Raw genomic sequence first — 22,374 nt, 5'->3', positions numbered from 1 at the left:
CATAATAATAAATACTCAGTTCATTCATGGTTCAATTTTTGAAAACAATTTTCAAAGCTATTTGTTGTCTTCATTCACAGCGTACTATAAAAAAAATCATTTAACACATAAATGATCTTAGCTTATTGCTTCCATTGCGTGATTCTGAAATTTTTATTCTTATGTAGAGAATAACAAAAAGTATTAAAAACCACTTAGAGTTGTTAATGAAAAAATTATTAGTTTTTAAAATATTAGTAAATTTGGGAAATTTATAATGAAAAACATAGAACTATGATGTTTATTTAAAACATATTAAAAAATTTTAAGAAAACAATATGAAAGTTGTAAAATTATTTTCTTGCAATGGAAAATCAAAATCCAGACAGATGGTTTCACTTCCCAGCCCCTTAAGGCAACCCCTTGAATTAAAACTCTTTGATTTGTTAGTTTCCCATTTACAGGTGGTATATATTTTTTTATTTACAACAACATTCTATTATTTTCTTTATTACAACTTATTAACAACAAATTTTAAAAATAATTTTGAAAACATTAAAACATTTGAAATACAAAAACAATTAGAACAAAGAAACATGAATTGGAATATCACCATTAGAAATATAAACCGAAAATCAGTCAGTTATCAGTGCCTTCAACTGTATAGGTGGCATATTTATGATTGTTTCACATTAATAGACAACACTGACCTTGGTTACGTACTTAATATTATGAATTCTATAGATACTTCCATACAGTTTAAATTTGAGCGAGAAAGAAAATGAGTCTTTACCTTTCATAGACGTTACTCAGAATTGTGTGGAATTACTCACTATTCCCCTCCATGGCCTTGCACAGAAGGTGACACTCAGAAAAAATTTTCTAAAACTATAGAAATTCCGTATTTGTTGGAGAGTATGGTCTCCGTTAAAAAACTAACTGGGGTTAGATGTTAAGTCAGTAATAAACTTTCACCTATGTTCAACATTGATTTGACTTATCAATCACGTTAAATTACTTAGATTACAACACCATTCGAAATTCGATGGCGTTAGTAAACATTCTGCAATCTTCTATAGCAGTGGTGCGCAAACTTTTTTCGACTGCGACCCCTTTAGTAGAGAGAAAATTTTTGGCGACCCCTAGAGATAAATGTTCACAAATAAGATGTATATTTCGCGCATTTCTTTCGTTTCATCGAATAAAAACATCATCATATTTGACTCATATTAATTTTATTTATAATTTTAAGAAAATACTTTTTGTATAACACAAAAATCAGTAAATTGCCCTTTAATGAGATGTATGTGGCTGCAAGTTTCTAATTATCTCATCGATGTTTGGATGTATGTTGTTAATTGCAATTCGCATATCATCTTCAGGGTTTAAACGCGAGCGGTATTTTGTTTTTATTGAAACTAGTTTGCTAAATCCAGTTTCACATAAATACGTTGATGCAAATTGTATTAACACTCTGATGGCATTCTTGCATAAAATGGGATATTGTTTTTCCACGGATAGCCAAAATTTTTTGTCAAGGCTGAGTCTTAAATTGATTTCGACTCAGTAGTTCTCACTAATTTGAAGAGTTGAACTGCATATGTCAAAGGAAAATGGATCACGAATCCAACCAAGATTTTCAGGAAAATCCTCGAATCTTCTCGAAGAATTTTTCTTTAACTTTTCAATGTGATTTTAATGTTGAAATGATGTTTTTAAATGTAAATATATCTATATATTATTTTTCCTTGATAAAATCGTTAAAGCAAGGAAACATGGTGTTGTTTTTATTCAGTTCAGTTTTGCCAGAGACTAAGCTTATTCTTCTAAAGCTTGAATTTTACTGGCTGCAGTTATGATAGTTGAATTCTCACCCTGCAAGCTCAAATTTAAGTCGTTAAGTTTTTCGAAAATATCAGCTAAATAGCTCAGCTTCCCTAGCCAAACTTCATTGATATAATAACTTGCCAATCTGTGTTTCTTTTCGATTAAAAACGTGTACACTTCATTTCTTAAATCAAATATCCGTCGTAGTATTTTCCCACGTGAAAGCCATCTGACTTCGGTGTGTAACAGTAAATCTCTCATACGTTGAACCCATCTCATTGCAAAGTATTGAAAAGAGACGGCAGTTGCATTTAATGTAGTTAACTGAACTAACAGCGTCTTGTAATACGTTGTGCAATTCTTCATCCATATCTTTTGCAACAAGAGCTTGCCGATGAATCATACAATGATTAAATATCATATGAGGCGCCACCTTCTGAATTAAGCCTCTGAGCCCCTTATTCGAACCTGTTAATGCTGCAGCACCATCAGAAAGAGTGGACAGCATGAAATTGCAATTAAACAGGGAGTGACGGCGCTTCACTCTTTATAAGTACACTGTATGGTATGCAGCATGCAGGGATAATGCATTTCATAAAAATTTGCCGACCCCCAAAAATCTTCTGGTGACCCCCACAGGGGTCGCGACCCCTAGTTTGCGCACCACTGTTCTATAGGATTAGACATACATTCTATGTTCATGAAGTGTAAATATATGAGAAAATTATTTAATGCATTATGAATTTTTTTTAAAATCTATTATTGCCTGAAATGTAATTTCAGATAACATCTTCTTTACTGAAGACGAAGTAGTACTATCCTTCAAATCAGATGGAACAACTCAACGACCTGGATTTTCTATTCAAGTTCGACAATTACAAGAATGTGGATCCACCATGAAAAGTAACATCTTTTATTGTTTGTTTTAAGTTCAAGCAATTGAACTATCAAACATTATGAAATTAAAAGTATTTAGAATGAGAAAAAAAATCATGTTTTCTTTTTTTAACGTAATAAAATATCTATATTATTTAAAAATTTTGGCACATAGAAGAGCAGCATTTGGACTTAAGTAAATATTTCACTTATTATTTTATTATTAAAGTGTTCGAAGTATCTATTAGCGATCGATGACTTTGGCTATAATATGACGATACTTTTTGTTAAGAATTGTCAGAAAAGTCCAAAACTTGTGATGTCATTCAGAATAGAGCATTCAGTCAAAATTTTAGTGAGTGCTCATATTAATTTAAAAATGGTCGGAAATTTGATTGAAGATAAATTACATTTGGTGATAATATCGCAATAAATTTTGTTTAAATCCGGAAAGAGCTTAAACTAATATTGCCATCGGGCAAGGGGCTTCTGTAGAGATTTGAGTACTTTAACTTGAAAATTGTCAAAATTTTTTCCATCAAGATTCTGTCTCTACAAACACGAAAACGAGTTGATAAAAAGGTAGAAATAGTAAAATAGTTCGTTACAATGGCTCAAAGGAAAGTATTACGTTTGTCTATTAATTAAATAGTAATAATTAATTACATTCCAAGCATTTCAATTAATACAAATGTCAAGAAACATATAAAAACTCACATATTTTTCAGAATTCGAAAGCATTTTTACATTTTGAACAGTCATTCCAAAAATTAACGAATTTTTCGATTTTTTTTAAATAAAATAAAATATTTTCTGGCAGGACTTTTTGAGTAATTATTCAGATGATTTTACGTTTTTTGAGTACTAATATGCAAAATATTATTTAAAAAACTGCGACTTTTGCATCAATGGTTTAATATAAGTTTGCATGACGCTACTACCTAAAAAAAGATTAGCTGGTCCAGACAGAAAAGACATTTCAGAATACGATCGAACCTGCAATCTAATCTACGATTCTCCTATTTTTATGCTTGTATTAAAAAACATTATTGTTTAAAAATGTTATTATTCTTTTTTTTGACAAATGAGAAATCTTTTTCCTCGTTAGTTAATAGATCAAATGTTAAATGCTATTATTGTTATAATAAATGTCTTTGGTGAAAGGTACTTACATTTGTAACACTTAAGTCGAAAGCTGCAAGTTATTTTTAGGCACAAAAATCTATTTAAAGATGTGATAACCTTAGGACCTTTAATTTAAGTAGATTATTCACTTACTTCTAGATAAAGACCTAGATTTAAGTGTTCAGATAATCTCACTTATCAGCTCATTAACTTTTCTAACCTATTATATTTATTTTTATGATGAAATTCTAAAGTTTAGATAACACTTGAGTTCGAAACTTTTATTAATATACCTAGTTAATACACTTGAATATATCGCCAATATATATAAATAGTCCTAGTTAATATAATAAAAACTATCACATAATTTGGAACTTCACTAAGTTTACTATGAGGAGGAATATTTATACAAAGAAAACCATGTGAACTGTAATAACGATGGAAACATTTCTATACTAATACAGTTTTTCATATTTCTCAAGAAACACTTGAAGAATTAATTTTAACTTCAGAAGTGTTTAAATCACGCGATTTCTCATACTTATCAATGTAATTTGAAGTTTTTAGAAGTTTGAGGGACCGACAATAAATTACAAACGGAAAATAGTTTTTTTGAATGCACTATGGCAAAAAAGTGGCAATAAGTTTGTAACTTGCAACAATTATTTTAGTTACTACATGCAAAAAAGTCCTTTAAATTTCGTAAGACTAGTTTAAATATTTATGGAGATAGTGACATTTTTATAAAAATTAATTTTTTGTCTTACGTTATTTTGCTATAACTTAAAAATATTCAATAAATTAAACAAAAATGTTTAAAAAAATTCTTGATGGAACCATCAAAAAATTTTATTGATTAATGCTGGTTTCAGTACGATTCATGATGGTCCAACCTCATATGACGGTTACCATCATCCAACATTTTCCATTATGTGTTCATGGTTTTTGATATGCCAACAAATTTCCATCATTCCATGATGGCAAATGCTACTTTAATATTATGATGGTTAACCATCAAGAAAAGTTTGACTCACATGAACCAACAATCCATCCGTGAGGATCCGTGATGGATCATTGATGGTTCCAACTATACATTTTCATGATGTTTTAAGGGGAATTCTTGTTGGTCCTCAGGAATAAACCATCAAAACAATTTAGCTTTTTTAATGTTGAACAATCATAAATCAGTCCGAATTCCAACATTGAGATGATTGTTGTTCATGATCGTTTCAACATTTGATCTCAAAGTGATGGATATTCGTGATGGTCCATGATGGTACCACAATGCATTTCCATGATGGTTTAATAATAATTCTTGTTGGTTCAGCAAGAACATATTATCAAAACAATTTGGATTTTTTTACGTTGGTCTATCATGAATCAGTTCAAATTCCGACATTTGGGTGATGGTGGTCCATGATCGCTACAACATTTGATTTCTAAGAAACTATGATGGGAATTTCTGATGCTTCAACATGAACAAACCATTAAAACAAATTGTTACTCTTAGGATTGTCAATCATAAATCAATCCGAATTCCAACATTGAGGTGATGGTAACTTACGTTGGTTACTATCAAAAATATAATGGTTCATGATGGAATTATTGATTGTTATCATTAAAATTATGTTGGTCCATCAATGGAAAACCATCAAAACTCTTGACTTGGATTGACTCTTGGAGAAACTTGTATGAATAACATTAATTTAAATCTCTGGGTTTGACTGCACTATATCTTTATACCAGATTAATAAATTGAGTTATATTTTTAGATATAACGTTGCAAGTGGATGACAAATGCGGTGGGGTGTATGAAAGTGAGGAGTTTTCCCTAAAAAGCCCTGGTTTTCCTAACGATTATCCCCACGACGCCCACTGTGATTATCTCATCAAGAAAGCATCAGATTCAGTCTGTGGCTTGGAGCTGAAATTTGCACACTTTGACATTGAGAAAGGACCTGATTGTAGTTACGATTACCTAGATATTGGGCATAAATCCATTTGCGGGCAACTTCCCTCAGGATTCACACGTGAGTAAAAACTTCATAAAATGTCTATAATTCTTCAGATAATAAATAAAATGTTGTTCACACGTAGTTTTTTTTCTCAAATATTTTTATTGATGAAATTGAAATCAAATATGTTACTTAGTTGGCAACTAAGTGATCGTTTTTAACTATTTATAAAAATTAATCTATGCTTAACTTGCGTGTTGCATTTCTAATATTTTATAGATGAAATTAAAGTGAAATATGTCACTTAGTTGGCAACTGTGTGATCGTTTTTAACTATTTATAAAAATTAATAAATGCTTAATTTGCGTGTTGTATTTCAGATATTTTATAGATGCAATTAAAGTCAAATATGTCACTTAGTTGGCAACTATGTGATCGCTTTTAACTACTTATAAGAATTCATGTATGCTTACTTTGCGTGTTGCATTTCAAATATTTTATGGATGAAATTAAAGTGAAATATGTCACTTAGTTGGCAACTGTGTGATCGTTTTTAGCTATTTATAGAAATTAATGTATGCTTAACTGGCGTGTTCTATTTCAAATAGGTGTTATTCCGTTCGATAATCCAGAAATTCAGTTCACCTTTAAATCAGATAAAGGAACATCAAAAAGTGGGTTTGCTATCAAGGTCAAGCAAAGGTCAGACTGCGCCACAACATGGAAACCAGGTAAAGAAAGGAAAAAGATATTTTTTCATTATTATCATGATTAAGATAACAAACTTTAACTCTTTTTTTCTTGGAAACTTGCAAAAGACTCAAAATTAGAGCAAGTCACAGGTGGTAGTTAGGATATTATTTCGCAAAGCACCTGGTTTCGAAATACTATAAGTTCTAGATTTTTGTTGGGTAATCAAGGCCGAGATTTTGAATGAAAGTCAACTTCTCACTAAAGCAATTAAATCTCCAGATATGCAACCATTCTAACATTTTCATTATTTTTCTAGCTTAAAAGCTAACATTTGTTAGCTTTTTTTAAGTAAAATTTGTCCATTTTATGATATTGGCTTTCTCATCAAAAAATAATTTTATAAAACTTCTCTGTTCTTGCACTTTTACAAAACATCATTTTCTACGGTCACTTCTATAACTGCACCACATAGATTCCAATACCAAAATAATTCTGCCCATTCTGTAACTCTACCACATCACTACTGTAGCCACTTAGATTTAAAGAATGTAGATCACGATATAGTAGGGACTTTTTTTATAGTGTCTAAAATTTCCAAAACATGAATGATTGAATTTAATATAACTGATGGTAAATGAAGAACTGGGTAAATGAGAGAGATTTTAGGAATATTCATGAATCACAGAAAATAACATACAGTGGTTTCATCGACATGGTATGTTTAATGAAACAAACAGCATTTTTCTTTCACTTTAATCTTAACATAACTAATCCACGTTAATTTCGATAACACTTGTATGAATTTTGTTTCAAATAACGCGTGGCAAATAAAATAAGGCATATAAATATTAACCAGCCATCTATAAATCTATTATAAAATAAGCATTCCGTGGACCTTTCAAGATAGTTTTATTAAAATTCCCTTTTTCATGTCATCAAGAAGATGACATGGATTTCAAATAAGCTAGAATATTGTAGGAAAAAACACAAAAACTGAGTCAAATTTATTTTATTAACATGTTTTGTTTGTTCAGAAATATTGATCTAACTATCCTATTGTGTAAAAAATTATTAATAATGATTTTGGTTTAATTTCATTCAATATTTCAGAATGCTTACTTTGCATATGTTCGAGTATATTGCTCTGTAAAATGGTGGTAATTTACAAGCGTAATATCTCTTTTGAAAATTTCTCCTTTAAAATGACAGATGAGTGAAATTATTCACTAAAAATTGATGTTTGGACAACACTGCCATTCCTCCTTCACAGCCATTGTAATGCTGCTGTCAGCCTCCAAAAAAGTTTCAATTGTAATTGCAAATAAATTAGTTAGCGACCACTCAAACTTTAATTCAATACGTCTAAAGAAATTATGTCTAAACTTTTATTTTTTCTAATTGTCATACACAAGTATCTATATTATACCCTTTTCACTAATTCTCTCTACACTAAATTTTAACGCGTCTCAATTTTTAGGTTTATGCAACTACATTCACAAATCATATAATTTTTATTTCTCAGACTTAGAGGTGATTGGTGCGCCATTATAGCTCTTCTATTATTTTGTAATTATTTTTGGCAGGAGACGCTACCTATAGAGTATTTAGTATACTTTATGGAGTAGTTCGGAAATTGTTCGATGACTGGTCGAATTCGGATCCTGACTCGCACCAATTACAGTGTTGACGTAAAATATCCTCAGTGGTAGAGGGATCATGGGTTAGAGTCCCCTTGCTGTGGAGCTAACCGTGGAAGGTTTTAGTGGCTTTTACTCTCTAGTACGCAAATGAGGGTTAGTTCCATCAGAGTAATTAGTATACTTTATGGAGTAGTTCGGAAATTGTTCGATGGCTGGTTTGGCGCTATGATTTATCAAGGCATCCCCTTGTCTTCTGAGTTGGGTTCACATTTGCAAAGCTGTGAAGTTGAACATTTTTCGTTGTAAGCTCATACATGGGTAGACAGTTCAACGCCAGTTATTACATAAGATAAAAATCAGCCACAGCCTGATCTACTATGAATGAAATTGCCTACTATGAATGAACCATATCAAGACTATAAACATTTTTAATAATTTTATTTTTTTATCATGTAGTTTTGCTTGCTTACGAAGTAAATAGGTTAATAAAGCTTTAATAACTTTATAAATATGAGTATAAAGTTTGATATAAACTTCAAAATTCATTAACAATTTGCAAACTGGTAAATACAGACTTCTCCAATGCAAACATTTATCGAGACTAACCATTTTAGATAGTTTTTTTTTATCATATAACTTTCCTTGCTTACGAAGTAATTAGTATAATAAAGTCTAAAAACTTTATAAAGCTAAGTATAAAGTTTAATGTAAGCTTCAAAGTTTGTAAACAATTTACAAACTTTGATCCGGTAAACAAATACTTATCATATACAAACATTTATCAAGACAAAACATTTTTAATAATTTTTATTTTTTAATCATATAATTTTGCATGCTTACGAAACAAAAAGTTTAATAGAGCTTCGAAAGTTTAATAAAGCTATGTATAAAGTTTAGTAAAAGCATAGAGTTTAATAAAGCTATGTATAAAGTTTAATAAAAGCATAGAGTTTAATAAAGCTATGTATAAAGTTTACTATAATCTTCAAAGTTTGTAAACAGTTTGCAAACTTTGCTCCAGTAAACAAAAATTTCTCCAATACAAACATTTAAGTAACGTCATTTATATAAAATATTTCGTGCAAGCTGTAAATGTTTAATGCTAACACATTAAGTCCTATTCCCATTATTTGATCATAATATTATCAGACTATTTACCGTCTATGGCGCAGTTGATTTTATTACTGCTTTAACACCTGCTCTTGGGTTTGCACATACTTGTTTCTTTAGAGATTCAGGGATTCTTTAATCTCTGTTTCGTGAAAAATATTATGAACCCAATTTTATGAAGCATTTTTATAGTTGGGAGTCACTGGAATATCCTCGTGATTTCATATAGTTTTTTATTTGATAGCTTTGACTTCATACTAGGGCAGCTCAAAACATTAAAAAAAATTTGCTCACTGGAAAAATTTCTTTGTAAGCTTTTGTTTAGTTTGACTCCACTTTTTATTTTAATAATTGAAACAAACATCCTAATGAGGTGCCCGGGCTCGAATCCCAGTGAAGGCAAGTCGAATTCCGCACTTGGCTTGCACCGACCACAGTGCTGACGTCAAATATCTTGGGTTAGAGTTTTCTTACCGTTAGGCTAACCTTTGAGATTTGCATGGTTTTCCTCTCCATGTAACGCAAATGAGATTTAGTTCCATCAAAAAGTTTTCCACGAATGCTAATTTCCCTCAATACTTGATCTAGTAGCTCTCTTGTCTTCTGGATTGGGTTCAAAAATGAAGGCTACGGAGTTGAACATTGGTAGACGTAAACTTAAATTTGGGTCAGCTGCTCAACGGCTGTTACAAAATAAATTAAATTGAGAGAAACACAATTTGTTGAATGTGTTTTTTAATCCTTTATACAATCATTTTTTGGTAATTAAATGTTAAGATATTTTTTGGATTGAGATTAGTTTATTGAAAGAAATTCATTTAGCTTATTATCTGAACTTAATTTGATTTTAAAAACCATTTTTTGGAGGCGATGAAACTGGGTGGGATTTACAAAATTTATCTAATACTAACTAGCCATTACCTAGAACTTCTGAGCTTATAAATAACCAAATTTATAAGCACACAGTTCAAATTTATTTGTAGTTATAAGTACAAAAGTCAGTCACATTTATACCTTCACATTTTTTGGAGGCGGTGAAACTGGGTGGGATTTACAAAATTTATCTAGTACAAACTAACCATAACCTAGAACTTCTGTGCTTATAAATAACCAAATTTAGAAGCACACAGTGCAAGTTTATTTGTAGTTATAAGTACAAAAGTCAGTCACATTCAGTCAGTCACAAAAGTCAGTCTTCACAAAGCCCTTCATTGGAAGTTTTTAATATGTTTTGAAGTAATCAGCAAATAACTGCACAAATAATAGGTAGGACAATAGCTTCCCATTACAATTAAAAATTAATGAAATTGGTGGGAAATATTCTTTTTTACAGCCTTATAATGGGTTAAACTGATTTTAACCATATCTAGTGTACCAATTTTAAATGCTCAAAAAATTTTCACTGTCAAATCTATTAGGTCTATTAGAAAAATCTGTCTGCGAAAGGATTCAAACGGTGCCCTTAAAAAAGTGGTAGGGCATTTATCCTGCTAAGAGAAAAACCAATTCCAACGAAATACATGATTTGTAATATAAATGCACATAGATCCACAGCAAAAACTATAGCCAGGCTGAGAACCAATCACCACAGAGACATGAAGATCAACAGAGAGGGCAGGAAAGTATACAGGAATTGTGAAAACTGCCCAGCTACGCAGCTGACACATCTTTGAGTGTCCAGTAATGAGTGCTAATCTGAGAGAAATAGGAGTCTTGCCGTCATTGACAGACCTTTATGACGATAATATCAAGCAAATCGCAGAAGCAGTAATCAAGACGCATGGAAACATTTGATTCGGCCATGTCACAGACGCGACAAAAAAAATCGCTTGCAGATATGCCAACTGTCCCGAATTCGACAAAATATTTCAAGCAACGGTAGAGAACTATGAAGTGAAATTTACAGATATTCGGTTCATTTTGCCACCTTTTTATAAACATCTACGTGGTATAACTGTACCACAGTGTCGCTTTACGTAAGCCTTTGAATTGTTTAGAAGTAGGGAGTAAAGACCCTATAAATAAAGTTTACTAAACCAAGAAACACATATAAAAACACTACCGCAAGAAAATATTTAATCTCAGCCCGGAGCAAGTTACTGTCTCTGTGCTTAGTTCTGCTACAAATTTGAATGTGTATGCACATGATCTTTTGCGCTATATATGTTGTGTCTCTTTAAGCTGGAACATTGCCATTGAGTTAAAGGGTAAATGCCCTACCACTTTCCTCCATATAAAAAAACTTTTATCAGTACTCTAATACACTGACAAAATTTTAAGGGAGATTTAATACTTTAGAAAGTTAGCATTAGCTTACAGTGCTGGAAAAATTGCAGTTATGTTTTTTTTTCTAATTTCAAGCTTATAACTATTGAAAATAAAATGTTAAGATGTCATAAATCATATTTAAAGTGTTCATGTAGGTGTGTGGAAAATATTTGTTAAATGCAACCAAAATATTTCAGAATTTCATAGCACTATATGGTTTGTCCAAGAATGCTTGTGCCAGAATGTTTAGCAGTAAAATACAAAACTTGAATAAATATCTTGTTATCTCGGTAATGTACTGATAGAGAATTGTTAAGCATAAAATTCTGCTCTGTAAAATAAATGTAAATAATGATAGAAGAATTTACTTAGCACTAATTCTCAGTTTAAAATAAGGTTTGTGTAAATAAAAATGTATTGAATAGATTCCGTGGCAAATAAAAGCTTTAGTCCAGGTAACAAGGAATCCCACCAAACTTCTAAGAGGATATATAAATTCGAAGTTTTCGCAAAATATTTTATTAAACAAATTTTTTATAATTTTTTTTTAATTTATTTTTTATTAATTTAGGTGAATATAAGTGAGAAATATGTTAACATTTTAATAATTTATGGTTATGAAATACAGCAGGGGATATCGGTGACTTCTTTTGCATTAAAGTCTTCCAAACACCGTTCGCTTCCAAATAATATTTCTTCAAATTTGAACTTATTTACAGTTATTTAAATCTAAAAGAAACAGTTATTCATCATTAAAATTTCCTTAGTTTAGAAAATCAATTATTCATAAATTTTTTGAATATGAAATAAAAAAAATTTCCTACTACTTTTTTTGGATTCTGCATTTTAGTACAAATATAGTTCCGATAGTCTAACAGATTTTTTTAGTTACTCTCAGACTGATTTTTGTAGTTAAAAAATACCGAAATATATTTTTACTTGTAATTAGAGCATCAGAAAAAAATAAATAAGAAGGACACCGGTGCCCTATCTGCTACAAAGAGTTAAAAAAGTAATGAACTCCAGAATTTGCTCTTTATCGTTAAATGATTTGAAATAAACACCGAATTATTATAATCATTTGACAGTATTTTAAGTGCCAACGAAAAATGAGAATTTTATACAAGTACAAAAAAACTTTTTATGTTTAACGGCTGAAGTTTTGAAACTAATTTAGACTATATTTGGTGTCCTGATTATAAATATAGACAGAGTTATTTTTATCTACATTGAAACATACAGTGTAACTCTTCGAACACTGTATATTTCCAAGTAACTCTAAAACAGTTTCACTGATCCAGAGTGTGTAGTAAGGAGCAAAATAACTTCAAGTTAAAAATATTTATTTTAAAATAATATAGTTAAACTGCGCTATTACTAAAATAATTTCCCAGAAAGCAAAGCTAATTGGCCTCTATAGCTAATTTCAAGTAATTTATTTAATTTAAGGTAAAAAAAATTATTTTAAAATAATATAGTTAAACTCCGCTATTACTAAAAAAAATTTCCCAGAAAGCAAAGCTAATTGGCCTCTACAGCTAATTTCAAGTAATTTATTTAGTTAAATGTGAATAAACAGCAATCGAAAGTTAAAAAATTTTAGAAAATGACTCAATCACTCTTTTACTCGGTCATCTTTCCAAACTTATAAATTGTCTATTAGAAATGTTTTCTTTAGACTAATGAATTTGCATTGCATACCTGTGATTCTACAGCTGTCAATAACAAGTGCTTTTCAGCTAAAACAAATAAAAAGATGATATCACACGTAAATCAAACTACTTATTAAAACTCATTCTACTGAAGAAGAATTTTAAAGTACTAGTAACCTTGAGTTGAATAGAAGGGATCATTGCAAATCTATGATTAATTTGATTTAATTGCTGTTACATATACATATGCAGACTTCTTTGCTCATTACAAGGTATGGCTTAAGATACCATCAAGTTGAAAAAATCGATAGCTCAAGTTAGAGAAGGTCATCGCAACAATATATCTTGGGTTAGCCATGGTGACTCAGGTGATAAAGCGCTCGCCCCCCCAATGAGGTAGCCCGGATTAGAATTCCAGCAATGGCTGGTTGATAGGAATTACGCACCCGACTCGCACCTACCACTGTGCTGACGTAAAATATTCTCATTGGTAAGCGGATCATGGGTTAGGGTCCCATTGCTGTCAGGGAGGTTTTTGTGGTTTTTCTCTCCATGTAAAGTAAATGTGGTATAGTTTGTCCTAGAGCTAGATCCAGGAGTCCCTTTGTCTTCTATGTTAGGTTTGAAATTACAATGCTACGGAGTTAACATTGGTAGTTATAAACTCAAATCTGGGTTGGTTGTTCAACGATGGTCATTAAAAAGAGAGTACATCAGAGTCAGAGTACAAGAGAGTCATCTTGAGTTATGGACAGTACATCAAGTTTGTACATGCATCAATGCACCAAGCTTTTGGCAGAACACGGAAAGAACTTACTAACTAATGATTGCCCAAAACAGAAACATAAAAAAATAAGAAGAGGTGAAAATTTTTGGATAGTTTCGCATTTCGTCTACCACTTCCAATTGTTAGAGGTAAATTTTTAAAGTGACAAAAAATTCTCTAATTTTCTAATTATTCAATAACGAACAAAAATCTGAATTGTAATGAATATTAGCTAGTTGTTTTTTCCAAAAATATAAATTCTTGTGGCACAATAACTCCTTTCTGCTTTTATCTTGAAGAACTAAGGTATATTTGTCTAGTCTACCTTTAAACTTCTTATTTCTTAATAATCCAAAATTGAGCACAGAAGTTTTATTTTTAAATTTAATATAATTCGAAAAAGAAGAAAACATAATTTTATACATAATCAAAAAAATAATAAAATCCTAAAATTTTTTATTGCATACTATATTTTTATCAAATAAGGCATATTTTTTTATGTTTTAAAATGAAAATGGTAAAAAATATTAATTCTGTGCCGAACTTTATGGCTATTTTTTAAATAGGGAACTATTAGATTTTTTAATATTACTTACCTTTTTAAAAAAAGATTACGTTTCTACGATACTCCTTTTCTGGCAATGAGCAAGGAAACTCTTTCTATTCTAGTTCCGTTGGTTTACAAAAAAAGGGAAAGAAATATGTAGTTTATAAAAAGGACAAACAGAATCTTAAAAAAAGTTGGCGCAACAAAATTCAAAATACAAAGACATCAATAAGGCGTCTAAAATACATCGAATTTGTAATTAAACTGTTTTCTATGGGTAAAAAATGTGTGACTTTTACAAAAAATAAAAAAGAAAAAAAAAGAAAAAAGAACGAATTAGTTCATCTCAAGTTTATGATAATATAGTTTGTCTATCTAAAGAACTACCCTAGCCATTCGTCCGGAGTGGTTGCGGTGACTATGATTACGAGATTTTAACTATTTCAAGGTAGGGGAGTTGGGTTTATAAGTAGGGGATTTAAGGCAGGTTTTGACTCGGGTCACCGAGAAAAAAGGAATCAGGGGAATCTCTTTGAATTGCGATATTTCTTAATTCCATAGCCTTAGACTTCGTGGCGAGAGGAGTTCCTTCTATTAACAAACTATAGGTAATACTACAGATCCGAATTCATAAGATCAATAGGTCCCTGCCCCTTGGCTTATCAGGTACTAGTCAGTACGGTAGGTCAAAGTTTTTGCCAGATTCCATGAGACATGGATTAACAATGAAGCTGCAGAGAATGGGGTTCCTTTTCAAATAAAACAGATATTTATCTTAAACCCATGATGACTTCGTTTTTGGGAAAATTAATTATTAATTTCTTTATAATTTTAAAGGGCTAGTTTGTGAATACGTTGAAAGGTCAAAGTTTTAAAAGATGTTGCATAATAAGGTAATATCATGAGATTACTTTTTAAACAAGACTTTAAGTTCTAATCATTTAATTTTGAATAATTATTGAAATCTAAAACGTATTGGAATGGTTTTCTCCTTCTCAAACATAACAGTTGTTAATCTTAAACCCGAGATGAACATCTCGAGTTTAAACTCCCTTTTATTATTATGTCAAATCAGAGAATAATACTAAAATGGGTTTATAAATAAGTATTGTTAACTAAGAGATAAATAAATAATTTACGGCTAAATATCGTTTTAATTTCATTAATTTTATGCTGATCACAGCAAAAAATATCTGCATCATCTTCTTCGTTTAATAATGATTATGTCATGTGAATTTTCTGTCCAGTGAGAATGCACAAAAAAGTAAGATGACAATTGCTTTTTTATGATTTTTGTATAATGATACAACAAAATATACAGATTTTACATTGTTCAACAAAGAAATCTACGAATAATCCAGAGTTGCGTGCGGATATCTGATGATTTAAACCAGCGGTACACTGATGGTGGAACCCTTGGGTTCCATAGAAGAGTTACAGGGGCTCCGAGAGTCAGTATTTCAAATAGCTAGTTATGAGTATTGAAACCTCAAATTATATTTAGATCCAAACTATGATTCATAACTTATTTAATCTTTCGGTTGCCTTGATGAAATTATTTCAACTAAAATGTCAAAAAAAATGACATTTTTGAAAGAAAATAGAATATTTCTAATAACAATATACTGAAAAAATTATCAAAAGAACAAGCATTTGTAAAACATTGCATTAGTATTTCCCATTAAGCTAATAAATTCAAAAATAAAATAATTAATATCTTTAATAAAGAAAAATGTTTTTCTAATACAAATTTTCAACGCAGTTCTTTTAAGTTTTCATTACGAAGTAAACCATAATTTGCCTTATTTTATTCATTTTCAGCTTATGTATATACCACAAAAACAAATTCCTGACTAGACTAGATGTAGGGACAGCAAATTCAATAATCTGACATAAAACATAATTTAAAATTATTTATAATAAAACAATTAAAAATCCTCATGCCTCTAATTAAATGCTTAAAACCTGTTCCTTTATAGATTATAACGTTCACAATTACCTTAATAAACTTTATTTATAAAGTCGGGGTTTCACCGAAAGAAGGTTGATTATTTAGGGTTCTGTAACAGAAAAAAAAATGGGAACCGCTGATGTAAACATCTAATAGAGTTGCCCTTTCATAAATAGCAATAAGGATGTTGCCAGTACAATAACTATATTGCAATGATACATAAACTAATACAATATATTTTTGTAGTCACTCCCCCCACCCGAATGTGCGATCACTGCCTAAAAGAAAGTCGGGGACATGTCATCAGTCCTGATTATCCTGACAATTATCCATCAGGTCTCAAATGCACGTTTCATTTGCAAAGAGCCAAGAGTTTCTGTGGATTGGAGATATTCTTTCATGATTTTCAACTTCAAGAGACACCAGGCTGCTCTGGAGATGCCCTTGTAGTCTCTGGAGAAAGGTTTTGCGGGGACACATTAAAAGGAAAAATGAGTAAGTGAAACTTATTTTACCTTTTTTTTCTTTTTTTGAAGGCTGCAATATCATAATTAAGTCGGACTTTTTATTCCATCTCAGACTTTGCTTGTCAGACTTGCGCCAATTGTTTAATGATGCTTTGCGAAGACTCTGTCATCGCATGAAATAATGCTTTTTGCGAATAATACACAATTTTCATAACTGCTGTGAGTTTGCAACAGTTACTCCTACGTTTACTTTGAAAATGGCACAAAACGTTCATATCGTCGCTTTGAAACTAAACCGTAGTAACTCAAAAACATCGAAAAATGAGATATTTGAGTCATTTTGTTTTTAAAAAATCACCCTTTTAGAGAAACAACGCGTTATCTTCATAGTTCCATAAAATTAATTTAGAGAACAGATAAATCGTTATCGCATCGGCGCGATTCGCCACCTTAATTTTAGGGAACAGTGTAGCAGTGTGCCAGTTGCAACAAAACCTTGGAGGAGATAACGTCGCTTTGAAACTAAACCGTGGTAACTCAAAAAAGCAAGTTTTTCAGGAGTGCGATTTTTTTTTCCTACACTGTTGTATGTCAAAATTTGAAATGAAATATGCAATATTCGGGAGGATATTTTGAAGAACATTGTTGTATTTTGAAATAACTGTCCACTTTTAATAAAAGTTTTAGAGAAAAGTGTTGCAACTCAAAGTATCATAACTTATTTCGAAATTACCACAAAATTAGAAATGCTACAAGAATATGGCCTGGTTCATTGAAAAATGTAAAGAACCAGGATTTTTTTTTAATGTAAACTATTTTGCAATAGACGCCATAGCTTCGAGTCAACCTGCGGTGGAAGTTCCTGAAAAGTTAGAAATCGCTCTCCTGAGAAACTTGCTTTTTTGAATTACCACGTTTCCGTTTCAAAGCGACGATATGGAGAAAAGGCAGAGTATTGAAAAAAATTAAAAGCGTTTGTGGTCTAATTCCTTAATATTTACGAACTTACTCCAATGCTGAATTATCTGAGCTCATAAAAACTTGCCCAAAAATAAGAATAAAGATTCGATTTTGATAATTTTCATCAAAGTAGGAAAATTTCACCAAATTAGCAATTTTTAAGAAAGTTAAATTACTTTTAAAATACTTAAGCTATTTGTCTTTTAAGCCTAGATAATTCTTTATGGTGAGATGACATAGATAGTTTAAAATTATAGCTTTGCTTTCCCTAAACTTAGGTTTTTTTTTATATTCCTTGGCGAAAAAGCTTCGAATAAAAGTCGTGGCAAAGGATATCAGTCACAATAGTTTTGACTAACACTATATTTTAATATAATTCATGGATTTATATTAAAGTCATTGTAAGTTGATGGAAAATTTATAAGCAGAAAACGAAATTTTATGAAATAGTAAAAGTTGGCAGGTATTTGGCGAAATTATAAACTATTTTTTTCCTTTAACTGTATGAACTACATAACTTCTATTTAAAATTTCGCCCAGATTCGATCAGTTGACTCGGAGCTAGGAGCCTCTGAGTATACCATCAATTCAATATTTACCAAGTGGTATTTGATTTCTCTAATGAAAAAAAAACATGCCATATTCAAATCGAAGCATAGAGTATTTCATATTTATCGTAGCTGCGATGGCAGAGTACCTAAGACACTGAACTGTCATAAAGACGTCATGAGTTTCATCTTCAGCCTCGGCTTTGAAATAAATATATTCAAATTGAAGTATAGAATGCAAAATTTAAATTGAAGTATGGAATATTTCATATTTATTATAGCTGCGATGGCAGAGTGGCTAAGGCACTGATTTGTCATAAAAACGGTATGAGATTTATCTTTAGCCTCGGCTTTTGAACCATACTCAAGTTGAAGTATAGAATGCAATATTTAAATTGAAGTATAGAATATTTCCTATTTATTATACCTGTGATGGCACAGTGGCTAAGGTATTAAGCTGTCACAGTGACGGTATGGATTTTATATTTAACGTCGGCTTTAAACATACTCAGCCTGGCTGTTGTGTCAGAGCTTTACTTTGAATATTAAGTTAGGTGATTTTTAAATAAATATAACATGTATTTATAAACAGCCTGCTGATGTTTTGATAAGGCCTAAGACTTTTTTTTCTGAAATGGTTTAACCTGTTATCCACTAAGCAATTTTAGTTTCAAAACTTATCTAATGTACCGACTATTTCATTTCAGAGAAAATAGACTTTCCTATAGGAGAACCAAATGAAGTTGTTATCGAACTAGAAACTGACAGCGAAGGTTCTGCACAAGGATTTCATGCAGAGTATCGCCAAAAAGCTTGCAGAGGCTATCCTTGGCGTCAAGGACGATCACAGTGGGTGCCATCGAATGCCTCAGACTGGACAAAATCCGAATAATGTAAAAGTGATGATACTGAGTACAAAGTCCAACCCTCTACTACAGAGAAATCATTCTCATTTCAGTGCATTTATAAAAATGTAATGTAATTTCCTTATACGTTCCCGGATGGTCTAGTTCACGTGCTTCAAATACGGCATCTCCCATTGAGCATAGGCTTACCAACGTACTGGGAAACCTCAGAAACTGGTAGTAAAAGGTATTCGAAAATTCTCCGCTGTACCTTTCAAATTTAAAGAAATAATTTCTATAACAAACTGGAATGGCATAACAACCAATTTTCTAATGTACTTTTACATTTTTTACTTCCAGTTTTCAAGTTTTCCTAGAGTGCTGGTAAGCCTACCAGGGAGTGGCCCCATTTAAGGGAAGAGATAAGCATTTCCATCGACTAAGGAATTGATCTAAAGGCAAAAAACTTTGAAAGGGGTGTACTTTAAATGTGCAAATATTCAGGCCTGAAGAAATTATTTCTAAACTGAATATTTATTCAAATGCAAGGTTTCTTAATTCATAAATCATTTAAATAAATGTATAAAATTCGGGATCCGGTGAAACATTTCATACTTGAGAAAGTAAGGATGAAAACTATATAAAGCAAATGAGAAAAAAAGTATCTCTACACGCATTTCTTCATAGACACGGAATCATTAACATTGAAAGAAAGATTTGATTTTTTAAAAACTGCTTTTAACAAACAGGGATAAAGTATTGGTAGAATAATTTCATTTCTGAAATCTATCCTGATGAAACAAGATATTACTTTACAATTTATTTATATTAGAGTTCTTAAACACTTGGAAAAATTCCATTGTAAACAACAGGGAAATTTATTTTACTATATTTTTAACAGTCACAGTATTTCAATAACTGAAGTAAGTATATCTAGATTCAAAAGAGCAATGTCAAGGATGCCAACTTGCCCAACTTTGTGGAAATCTTCATCGTTTTATGAAAAATTTTGTTGAAACAGAGTTAGTTGGCATACCTGTAAAGACTTGATCTTTTAATTCTAAATGGTAAGGTAACAACGAGAATATTGTAATGAGCTCTTTTAATGTTTGTCATGTCACTTGTTTTTATTAAACTATTTATTGAATGAAAAAATTGAGGAACTTGTTGCAATAATACTGTAAGTGCAGATTCACAAATAGTCGGTGCTGTGCCAATTGAAATTTAAAATATCACTAAGTATACGTAGTTCTCCCTTATACTATTTACCATTATCACATAAGAGAAGACTGATTTTACATTCGTGTTCGCACAAACAGAAACAGCCATATTGTCCATATTCAATAAAATAAAATGAATTATTATTATTATGGTTATTGCACCAAGCCCCTCAAAACACAAAACTTAAGTTTTTAATGCTTTACAATTTAGATTTTAAAAAAAACTTATGTTTTAGATTAGAAATATTTATATTCATTTTCCTTTTTCAATTATTTAATATTTGGTTTTCTGTTTATATAAATAACTCACGCAGCACAAAAGATACCAGAAATGGTTCTTTGAGAATATTCTTATGCTTCAAAAATTATAATAATATAGCGGAATATTAGTTTCAATAAAAAGTGTGAAACTTAAAAATTGTATGTGTAATTCTAAAAATTGTGTACAATTATCTATTCTTTTAAAACCATTAAAGATTTAGTTACATTTTTGTATGAAGTACAAAAGCTATGTCTTAATCCATAACTTGTATATAGAAGAAAAATGTTTTGCCAGTTAATAAAATCTGTTTACTTTTTACTATGTATGTGAATATCTGTATTATTTTAATAACGCATTTAAGGCTAATATAATTCAATATTTGTTTTCGATATGGTGTAATAGACCAGAACTAAAATTAAAATAAATTGAAAACCTAAACACTATCGATGAGCAGAAGAAAAAATTTCTTCACATTTCCTTGAAATGGCTCCAACTGACGTCATGAGGTTTGAATAGAGGGTGTTGTATCTAGCGCCATAAGAAAAATCAAAGTACCAAATAGACTAGTCTGTTGGCAAATTTCCGAAATTGACAGACAGTGTGACGCACGCCTAGAAAAAAAATTATTAAATGGAGAAAATGGGGTGATTGCAAGAATAAAAGGAAACATCCTTGGATGTTAAATAAATGATGAGCAATTGTTCCCAAAATAGACAAACAAAAAAAAAAAAAAAAGATTTTCTTCGCCAACTGAATTTAGTGGCTGCATGAGCCGTTCCCTAAAAGTTTAACGGAAGCATTCACTCGTTTCACAATATCAAGTGAAACTCGACAATTAAGGAAGTACCTGAACACAAGCAGGTCTTCAATTCAAGAGTTAATAAGACGCTTTTTAAAGATTCTTTTTTGTTGATTTACTGTAATTCTGTGGCGTAACTACCACTACAAATATTAAATAACAAATCACTAGTATATAAGACATGTTAACTTGATTCCATCAAGAGGTACCTCTTGATAGATTAAGGTTGACATAGTCGATAATTAAATCCCCTTATTGGTGACCTCCGGACGTGAAAAGAACTTATCAATATTGATGGATGATCCACATTAAACAGTTAATTTGCTTAAAAATATACTGCTCAAAGAAAAAAAAAAGATCCGGTGAAGTAAATAAAGTCTCCCGGTAATAAACAATATAGAAAAAAAATCAAGAAAAAATAAATGAGCGAAATGCTATAAAGAAAAAAATATAATGAGCAAAATTAATTTAAATAAATAAAAATAAACAGCATGCATCAACTAATGGTATCCGTTCATCGAATTCTATCAGCGATAAAATTCTGGAAGGGGAGTAATGTGGCGTAACTACCACTACAAATATTAAATAACAAATCACTAATATATGAGACATGTTAACTTGATTCCATCAAGAGGTACTTTTGGATAGATGAAGGTTGATATAGTCTAAGATTAAATCCCGACAATTCTATTAAGTTTCCTAACGTGCAGCTGTAACGTTCAATCATTTTTCACAATCAAGTAAAGTCGGCAATTAATAAAGTATCTAAACACAAAACGGTTTTCAATTCAAGAGTTACTGTAATTCCATCTGATTCACTAAGCATTTAACTGAAAAATTAGTGCTTTATTGAATATTCGGGAAAAGCAGAAACTAAGAAGTTA

At 30.8% G+C, this 22,374-nt stretch overlaps 1 protein-coding gene across 1 annotated transcript in view; it reads left to right on the top strand.

The window, feature by feature from the left end:
- The window catches only part of LOC107451418 (cubilin), a 96,309-nt gene extending 75,945 nt beyond the window's left edge, over nt 1-20,364 (top strand). Inside the window, exons 22-26 of the mRNA XM_087153035.1 lie at nt 2,590-2,709; nt 5,580-5,837; nt 6,371-6,493; nt 16,636-16,884; nt 19,072-20,364. Of these exons, the coding sequence (XP_087009161.1) occupies nt 2,590-2,709; nt 5,580-5,837; nt 6,371-6,493; nt 16,636-16,884; nt 19,072-19,256 (935 nt within the window). The 3' untranslated portion in view covers nt 19,257-20,364. The remainder of the gene's footprint in view (nt 1-2,589; nt 2,710-5,579; nt 5,838-6,370; nt 6,494-16,635; nt 16,885-19,071) is intronic.
- Nucleotides 20,365-22,374: the final 2,010 nt, after the last annotated feature.

This window comes from Parasteatoda tepidariorum, chromosome 10 (genome assembly GCF_982258835.1).
Source record: "Parasteatoda tepidariorum strain Cologne lab strain chromosome 10, Ptep-v5.0, whole genome shotgun sequence".
NCBI classification, from domain to species: domain Eukaryota; kingdom Metazoa; phylum Arthropoda; class Arachnida; order Araneae; family Theridiidae; genus Parasteatoda; species Parasteatoda tepidariorum.
The sequence above is the reverse complement of the archived record's forward strand: the minus strand, read 5'-3'. Positions and strand labels throughout refer to the sequence as shown.